The 10,000-nt window shown below is 41.5% G+C and overlaps 1 protein-coding gene across 1 annotated transcript in view; it reads left to right on the plus strand.

Annotated features, from left to right (window-relative positions):
- Positions 1-10,000, plus strand: part of LOC143283639 (heart- and neural crest derivatives-expressed protein 2-like) — an 81,043-nt gene that overhangs the window by 7,093 nt on the left and 63,950 nt on the right. The window contains exon 2 of the mRNA XM_076589825.1: positions 5,606-6,347. Coding sequence (XP_076445940.1) covers positions 5,637-6,347 — 711 coding nt within the window. The 5' untranslated portion in view covers positions 5,606-5,636. The remainder of the gene's footprint in view (positions 1-5,605; positions 6,348-10,000) is intronic.

A 10,000-nucleotide genomic window follows, 5' to 3' on the forward strand; every position in this document is an offset into this window, starting at 1 on the left:
AGCACTGCATCACGAACAGTTACATGACGGCTGTTTCACACAACACTGTATCACGAACAGTTTGATACATGACGGCTGTTTCACACAGCACTGCATCACGAACAGTTACATGACGGCTGTTTCACACAGCACTGCATCACGAACAGTTACATGACGGCTGTTTCACACAGCACTGCATCACGAACAGTTTGATACATGACGGCTGTTTCACACAGCACTGCATCACGAACAGTTACATGACGGCTGTTTCACACAACACTGCATCACGAACACTTTGACACATGACGGCTGTTTCACACAGCACTGCATCACGAACAGTTTGACACATGACGGCTGTTTCACACAGCACTGCATCACGAACACTGACACATGACGGCTGTTTCACACAACACTGCATCACGAACAGTTTGACACATGACGGCTGTTTCACACAGCACTGCATCACGAACAGTTACATGACGGCTGTTTCACACAGCACTGCATCAAGAACAGTTTGACACATGACGGCTGTTTCACACAGCACTGCATCACGAACAGTTACATGACGGCTGTTTCACACAGCACTGCATCACGAACAGTTTGATACATGACGGCTGTTTCACACAGCACTGCATCACGAACAGTTACATGACGGCTGTTTCACACAGCACTGCATCACGAACAGTTACATGACGGCTGTTTCACACAGCACTGCATCACGAACAGTTACATGACGGCTGTTTCACACAGCACTGCATCATGAACAGTTTGATACATGACGGCTGTTTCACACAACACTGTATCACGAACAGTTTGATACATGACGGCTGTTTCACACAGCACTGCATCACGAACAGTTTTGATACATGACGGCTGTTTCACACAGCACTGCATCACGAACAGTTTGAAAAATCCGTTCGAAAAATCGGTGTGTGTGTGTGTGTGTGTGTGTGTGTGTGTGTGTGTGTGTGTTGTTATTTTTTCTCAAAAACTTTTACAGTTGTTCAGTTGTTTCTCCGATTTTTCCTCACTTCGTCCAGATGTAAAATGATTGAATATCATCAAATGTCACGGAAATCAATTTTTACTGCCATTGGATCAAGTACACACACACACACACACACACACACACACACACACACACACACACACACACACACACACACACACACACACAGATATATATATAATTTTTCTTAAAGATGCAAAAATTATTGCTCTTTTTTTCCCGTCTATCATAGATTTCCCAAAGCTATGCTAATCAAGCATACCAGTTTATTGGTATGACATAATGACACCGATGGGTTTTGAAGTGTACATGTTGTGTTAATATCAATCGGTTTGAACTTTAGTATATATATATCTATATCTATATCTATATATATATATATATATATATATATATATATATATATCGGTTTTGGAGTTGACATGATAACTCGGTTTGAAGTGCACATGATATACAATACCATTCGGTTTGGAGTGTACATGATACATAGTTATATCAGTCGGTTTTAAGTGTACATGATATGTAATATCTATCTGTTTTGGAGTTGACATGATAATTGCAGGAATATCAATCGGTTTGAAGTGCACGTGATAAACAATCTCAATGCTTTGGAGTGTTCGTGATAATTATAGTAATATCAGTCGGTTTGAAATGTACATGACGCATGATATTAATCGGTTTGGAGAGTAAATGATGCTCAGTTATATCAGTCCGTTTGAACTTCAGTACGTAAAATATAATATCAGTCGGTTTGGAGTTTTACATGATAATTGTACTAATATCAATGGGTTTGAAGTGCACGTGATATATAATATCATTCCGTTTGGAGTGCACAAGATAATTATACAAATATCAATCGGTTTGAAGTGTATATGCTGATTATAGAAATATCATCGGTTTAAAGTGTATATGCTGATGATAGAAATATCAATCGGTTTGAAGTGTATATGATGATGATAGAAATATCAATCGGTACACGATACATAACATCAATCGGTTTGAAGTGTATATGATGATGATAGAAATACCAATCGGTTTGAAGTGCATATGATGATGATAGAAATATCAATCGGTTTGAAGTGTGTATGATGATGATAGAAATATCAATCGGTTTGAAGTGTATATGCTGATGATAGAAATATCAATCGGTTTGAAGTGTGTATGATGATGATAGAAATATCATCGGTTTCAAGTGTATATGATGATGATAGAAATATCAATCGGTTTCAAGTGTGTATGATGATGATAGAAATATCCATCGGTTTGAAGTGTGTATGATGATGATAGAAATATCAATCGGTTTCAAGTGTATATGATGATGATAGGTTTGAAGTGTGTATGATGATGATAGAAATATCAATCGGTACACGATACATAACATCAATCGGTTTGAAGTGTACTTGACATATAATACAAATCGGTTTGAAATGTACTTGATATAGACTATCAATCGGTTTGAAATGTACTTGATATAGACTATCAATCGGTTTGAAATGTACTTGATATAGACTATCAATTGGAAAGGAAATTATGCATATTTAATCTTAGTGGGTAAAATATGTGTAAGTGTCGATAAAAAGACCAAATCAGCCTTTCCCTTACAGCCTATTTTTGAACGAGACTTTGAAACAAGACGAATTCGCGTGAAAAAAACCCCCCACCACTATGGACAAATAACGTCATATGATGGAATGAGAAGTGAGACAGAGACAGACATGCACACACAAAGCACAGCAGAGCACGTATATCCCCAGACAAACCAAACCATTTTCCAGCACTATCGTTTTGCAACGTGATTGTCCATATATTATATGTAGAAACAGACAGACATAGAATTGTGTATGAATGAAAGTGAAAGAAAACAAGAGAGGCAAGGCCTTCAAGACTCACTTGTGTGATATACTATAAAAAAAAAAAAATCTAATCGTTAAAATGTGTTCTGTATTTGTTATTATAAAGCTTCGGGTAAAAAGAAAACGAAAAAAAAAAAGTTCTAACGGCAGATTCGAACCCCGCGTGTTCGGGTGAGAAGAAACTGTCTTACCCATTACACTATCGTGGTTCCTTAACTGACGTTCAAAAATATAATATTTAAACATTGCTTTTTAAAGGGCGATAAATTGATTGCGGTATTCGCAGTGAGAATGCTGTTTAAATTATATTATTCTGGTGTATCTTGGGCATTCAAAAAATCTTTAAGGGCTATTAAAAATTCTTTTTAAGTCCGCGGTAAAGGAGACGTGGCTATTGCCGCAATCACATTGCAACGTTTAGCCGTTTTCGTTTTCTTGAAGATCTAGATAGATGTACGTTTATACTCATTCTAGTTTTATAGTTTTAAAGTTGATATGAAAATTGAGTATTTTGTTAAACTAATAACATGTAGAGCCAAGTACAAGTACTTCTAAACGTCGTATGAAGTGAAAAGGACTTCATTTTGAGAAAAGTCAAGACTGGATATTTTTGCGTTTCATCAATTCAAGGGTATCTCATGGTTTATTATTTTTAACTGTGAATTCCGACTGATTCTGTGGATATTTTTATGGCAGTTTGGGGCATAATCCAGTAAGTGATGAGGCGTTCCCAAATCTACCTTTCACAAATCTTTCTCTGAATAGATATTTAACGGTCTCCTTCTCCAACTTTCCTTCACATGTTATCGTGTATTGTCGATTGAACATAGGATTGAACGGGCAGGTCAATAACTTGAAACAAAATGGCGTCGTTCGCGTTCGCGAAGAATATGAACACGCGCTTTGAATATGTATAAATATGTGTAGGCAATTGATTTTTGCCTATGACCTTCAGGGCTCAGCCAATAGATCTATAAAGTCCACTCGTCGTATTGATTTTAATATTTTCCGAAAAAACACCACTTGGACGAATGAACATAGTGAAAGCCCTGTACACTGAGTGTAAAACACACAACCTTTTTAAGCATTGAGTATAATTTCACAATGTAATGTTTAAGATGAGAAAGAGCAGTTTAAAGCAAATTAAGCCCCCTAGCATTAATTACAGATTAATTTCCCCTTTTTACTATCTGCACCAAAGACATGCAAAATAAATATAAATTCCATGATTAGCAAAAGAAGTTCCTGTTTGAAAAAAAAGAAGATAAAATTGACTGCTCTTGTTGTTATGTCAGAATATCACATCAAAGTGCCAAGTTTAGAGAATAAAAAAAATAGAAATATAACAGTAAATTCAGTTTGCATATAATTTGGCTTCTTTAAAAAAAAATTTTTGTGCCCGTCCCAGAGGTGCAATATTGTTTTAAACAAGATGACAGGAAAGAACTGAATTTTTGCTATTTTTATGTCAAATTTGGTGTCAACTGACAAAGTATTTGCAGAGAAAATGGCAATGTTAAAGTTTACCACGGACACGCAGACACACACACACACACACAGACAACCGAACACCGGGTTAAAACATACTCACTTTGTTTACACAAGTGAGTCAAACATATATAAAACCCCCTTCCCATGCCCCCCACCCCCACCCCCCAGTCACCTGGTTTTGAATTGTGGTCCATGGCAAGTCGATATATATATATATATATATATATATATATATATATATATATATATATAAAAGAGAGCTATTAATTTAAAAAAAAAAAAAAAAAAAAAGAACAGAAGAAGAAAAAAAAGGACTATCAATCGGTTTGAAATGTACTCGATATAGACTATCAATCGGTTTTGGAGCGTACATGATATATCATGATATCATTCGGTTTGGAAAATACACCTACATGATAATGATAGAAAAGTCATTCGGTTTGAAGTGTATACCTACATGATAATGATAGAAATGTCATTCGGTTTGAAGTGTATACCTACATGATAATGATAGAAATATCAGTCAGTTTGGAGTGTATATCTGCATGATAATGATAGAAATATCAGTCGGTTTGAGTGTATATCTGCATGATAATGATAGAAATATCAGTCGGTTTGGAGTGTATATCTGCATGATAATGATAGAAATATCAGTCGGTTTGGAGTGTATATCTGCATGATAATGATAGAAATATCAGTCGGTTTGAAGTGTATATCTGCATGATAATGATAGAAATATCAGTCAGTTTGGAGTGTATATCTGCATGATAATGATAGAAATATCAGTCGGTTTGGAGTGTATATCTGCATGATAATGATAGAAATATCAGTCGGTTTGAAGTGTACATGATAATTATATAATATCCATCTGTTTTGGAGTGGACATGATATCAGAGTAACATCAGTTGGTTTGAAGTGTACATGATAATTATATAATATCCATCTGTTTTGGAGTGGACATGATATCAGAGTAACATCAGTTGGTTTGAAGTGTACATGATAATTATATAATATCCATCTGTTTTGAAGTGTACATGATAATTATATAATATCCATCTGTTTTGGAGTGGACATGATATCAGAGTAACATCAGTTGGTTTGAAGTGTACATGATAATTATATAATATCCATCTGTTTTGAAGTGTACATGATAATTATATAATATCCATCTATTTTGGAGTGGACATGATATCAGAGTAACATCAGTCGGTTTGAAACGTATGACACCTGTATTCATTCTACTCTTTTTTCTTTCTGTCTGTCTCCTCAACAGCTGACACACAGAGCGGGCCCCTGCATTGACCATGAGTATCGTCGGAGGCTACGGGCAGGGCTACGCCCACCCGGGGCCCATGGCCCACCACCACCCGGCCCACCACCACCCAGCGCACCACCCCCACCCGGCAGACTTCTACCCGGCCGCCGGCCACCCGCACCACTACCCGCACCAGATGCGTTACAACGACCACCACCCGGACCAGGCCGCAGCAGCAGCAGCAGCAGCGGGGGCAGCCGTGTTCTTCCCGAACTGGGCCCTGGGTCCTGGCGGGGAGGACCACCTGCCGGTGAGGATCGAGGGCGGGTACGTGCCCGTGGGGTCCTCGCCCAACGAGTACACGTCGTTCATCCAGTACGAGAACGGCATCCCGGTGCGCTGCATCAAGCGGCGGGTGACGGCCAACAAGAAGGAGCGGCGGAGGACGCTCAGCATCAACAACGCCTTCGCGCAGCTCCGAGGCTGCATCCCCAACGTGCCGTCCGACACCAAGCTGTCCAAGATCAAGACGCTGCGCCTGGCCACCTCCTACATCTCCTACCTCATGGACCTGCTGGCCAAGGATAACCCCGATCTGCCCGAGTGCTTCAAGGCCGAGCTGACCAAGAAGCCTTCGCCCTCCTCCACGTGCTCCTCCTCCACCACCACCTCCTCCTTGTCCTCCTCCTCCTCCTCTTCAGCCATGTCTGCGTGTCTGTCGGCGTCGTTGGAAGCGGCGGAGAAGAGGAAGCGAGAGTCGGTGAGTTTTAAAGGGAGAGAGAGAGAGAGGGGGGTGGGTGTATATAATCATGATCCGCAAATGTTAACCCTCTTGCGTTCGTTACGGCATTCTTTCCAGCCTTACCCGAACAGTTAGAAGAGTTTCTATGTGACATGTAACACTGGTAGGCCAGTTAGAAGAGTTTCTATGTGACATGTAACACTGGTAGGCCGAACAGTTAGAAGAGTTTCTATGTGACATGTAACACTGGTAGGCCGAACAGTTAGAAGAGTTTCTATGTGACATGTAACACTGGTAGGCCAGTTAGAAGAGTTTCTATGTGACATGTAACACTGGTAGGCCGAACAGTTAGAAGAGTTTCTATGTGACATGTAACACTGTGGGAGGGAAATGTTTTTTCCTCTTCCAGTCTGTAAACAGGGCTGCACAACGACAGGTGGCTCAACACAGAAAACAGAATGACAACCGTGTTAAGGCTGCAGACATATTCCGCTGACTGTTTAGAGAAAGAGACAGAAAGAGAGAGCGTACATCCAGCAATCCATGCACCAACTTCATACACACACACACACACACACACACACACACATAGTGGATTTTATAACAAGCGCGACAGCACACCCATGCACATAAACCTTTTTTTTTCTTTTTCCTTTTTTTTTCTTACCAAAAAGGATAGAATGTTCACAGCTTTCTAATTAGCCATGAATGTCGCCGACAAACAAGCTGTTTAAGTTTGGCGGGAGGACAGCCACAAGCAGTGAGATAATATTAAGTGTGTAAACAGCCCGCAGGAAGAGCTGGTCTGTAATTAGGCCTTGTGTGCTTTGCCCGGAGTTTCCACATCTCCACGATCTGTGCACAATCTGTGCATATCTACCTGCAGTCTTCTTTGTTGTTGTTTGTGTGTGTGTGTGTGTGTGTGTGTGTGTTTATTACACTTTTTTATATTTTGGGTTGCTTGACAAAAAATGAATGAGTAAAATAAATAAATAAATAAATAAATAAGTTTAAAAGAATTCCCCAACGCCTCCACTCCGCTCCACCACTTTTGTCGTTCCCTTTATTAAAGTATCAGTTGGCTGTTGGTTTTTCTTTTATATATATATACATATATATTAATAGATATAATATGGAATATGGGCGCAACAGCCGAGTGGTCAAAGCGTTGGACTTTCAGTCTGAGGGTTCCAGGTTCGAACCCAGGTCACGGTGCCTGGTGGGTAATATAAAGAGTGGAGATTTTTTCGATCTATAAGGTCAACAGACCTGCTAGTGCCTGAACCCCCATAGTGTGTAGCATGCAGAAGATCAACTAAACACGTCATGCAGAAGATCAACTAAACAGGTCACACAGAAGATCAACTGAACACGTCATGCAGAAGATCAACTAAACACGTCATGCAGAAGCTCAACTAAACATGTCACGCAGAAGATCAACTAAACACGTCATGCAGAAGCTCAACTAAAAATGTCACGCAGAAGATCAACTAAACACGTCACACAGAAGATCAACTGAACACGTCATGCAGAAGCTCAACTAAACATGTCACGCAGAAGATCAACTAAACACGTCATGCAGAAGATCAACTAAACACGTCATGCAGAAGCTCAACTAAACATGTCACGCAGAAGCTCAACTAAACACGTCATGCAGAAGATCAAGTAAACACGACACGCAGAAGATCAAACAGCACGATAGGACAGGTGGTGTAATCCATGTCAGCGTTCGGTGAGTTAGGGAAACAAGAACATACCCAGCATGCACCCCCCCCCCCTTCACCGTCAGTGATGTCAGGCGAGGGTAGGAAAAAATCAGTGGAGGTAAAAAGTCACTGGCGTGTGTGTGTGTGTGTGTGTGCGTGCGTGCGTGTGTGTGTGTGTGTGTGTGAGAGAGAGAGAGAGAGAGAGATCCCGGCGCACAACTGATGCTCAGTTATTGATGTGACCTGTGTCCTTTGGTCATGACAAGATGAAGAGAAAATGACGGGACACGCTCTTCTTATCCTTCGTTACCGCCCTCCTCGCCATGTGCTCGTTGTCAACATACAACATACAAGTTTACAACACCCCGTGCAGCACAGTAAACACTACACCTGCTTGTTAAACCCTTCGTTTTATAGACCCTGGGTAGCTCTGTATCATATATAGACCCTGGGTAGCTCTGTATCGTATATAGACCCTGGGTAGCTCTGTATCGTATATAGACCCTGGGTAGCTCTGTATCATATATAGACCCTGGGTAGCTCTGTATCGTATATAGACCCTTGGTACCTCTGTATCGTATATAGACCCTTGGTACCTCTGTATCATATATAGACCCTGAGTACCTCTGTATCGTATATAGACCCTGGGTACCTCTGTATCGTATATAGACCCTGGGTACCTCTGTATCGTATATAGACCCAGGGTACCTCTGTATCGTATATAGACCCTTGGTACCTCTGTATCATATATAGACCCTGAGTACCTCTGTATCGTATATAGACCCTGGGTACCTCTGTATCGTATATAGACCCTTGGTACCTCTGTATCATATATAGACCCTGGGTAGCTCTGTATCGTATATAGACCCTGGGTAGCTCTGTATCATATATAGACCCTTGGTACCTCTGTATCGTATATAGACCCTGGGTAGCTCTGTATCATATATAGACCCTGGGTAGCTCTGTATCATATATAGACCCTGGGTAGCTCTGTATCGTATATAGACCCTGGGTAGCTCTGTATCGTATATAGACCCTGGGTAGCTCTGTATCATCCTGCAGACCTGTGGAACTACGCATCCTAGTGACTGGAAACGTCGGAGTTCCAATCACAATGCACGGAAGGATGGTGTGTCTTATCCAGCTTTTACTACTTCCGGGGCTGTCTGGGCCCTGAGAGATGATTACAAGTGGCCATAGTTGTCATATTGTGTCCAGGTGGGACGCGAGGGCCCCGCCACAAGTGTGTGGGGGAGAACGGTAAGGGGTTGAGGTAGGTGGGTGGTGGGGGATAAAGTGTGTGGGAGGGTGAGTTATCCTTAGTTATCAGGCTGTTAACGTCACGAGGCTGTTATGTTTGCCGTGTGGTGGTGTGTTTGTCATAAAGGAGTTTAAGGGGGTGTGGGGGTGGTTGTGGGGGTCGGGGGTGGGGGGTGGGGGGTGCTTTTGATGACTGTATAGAGCGGTTAGCTCTGTGACTTCGTTTGTCTGTGTCTGTCTGTCTTCTTGCTTCCATCACACTGTCTTTTTTGTCTCTCTGTGTGTCTGTTTCTGTGTCTATGTATATCTGTCTCTGTCTCTCATTCTCTGTCTCTCTCTCTCCTTCCCTCACTCCGCCACCCGCTCTCTCTTTCTCCACTTCCTCCCTCTCTTTCCCTCTCTCTCTTTCTCTCTTTCTCTCTCCACCCACTCTCTCTCTTTCAGTCTTCCCCATCTCTTTCTCGCCCTCTATCTCTGTCTCTCTGCCCCACTCAGCTGACAGGCAAGGAGTGGCAGCCACGGTAACACAGTAACACAAACAGGCCACGATAACACAAACAGGCCACGGTAACACAAACAGGCACGGTAACACAGTAACACAAACAGGCCACGAAAACACAAACAGGCCACGGTAACACAGTAACACAAACAGGCCACGGTAACACAAACAGGCCACGGTAACACAAACAGGCCACGATAACACAA

This window comes from Babylonia areolata, chromosome 7 (assembly GCF_041734735.1).
Source record: "Babylonia areolata isolate BAREFJ2019XMU chromosome 7, ASM4173473v1, whole genome shotgun sequence".
Taxonomy (NCBI): domain Eukaryota; kingdom Metazoa; phylum Mollusca; class Gastropoda; order Neogastropoda; family Buccinidae; genus Babylonia; species Babylonia areolata.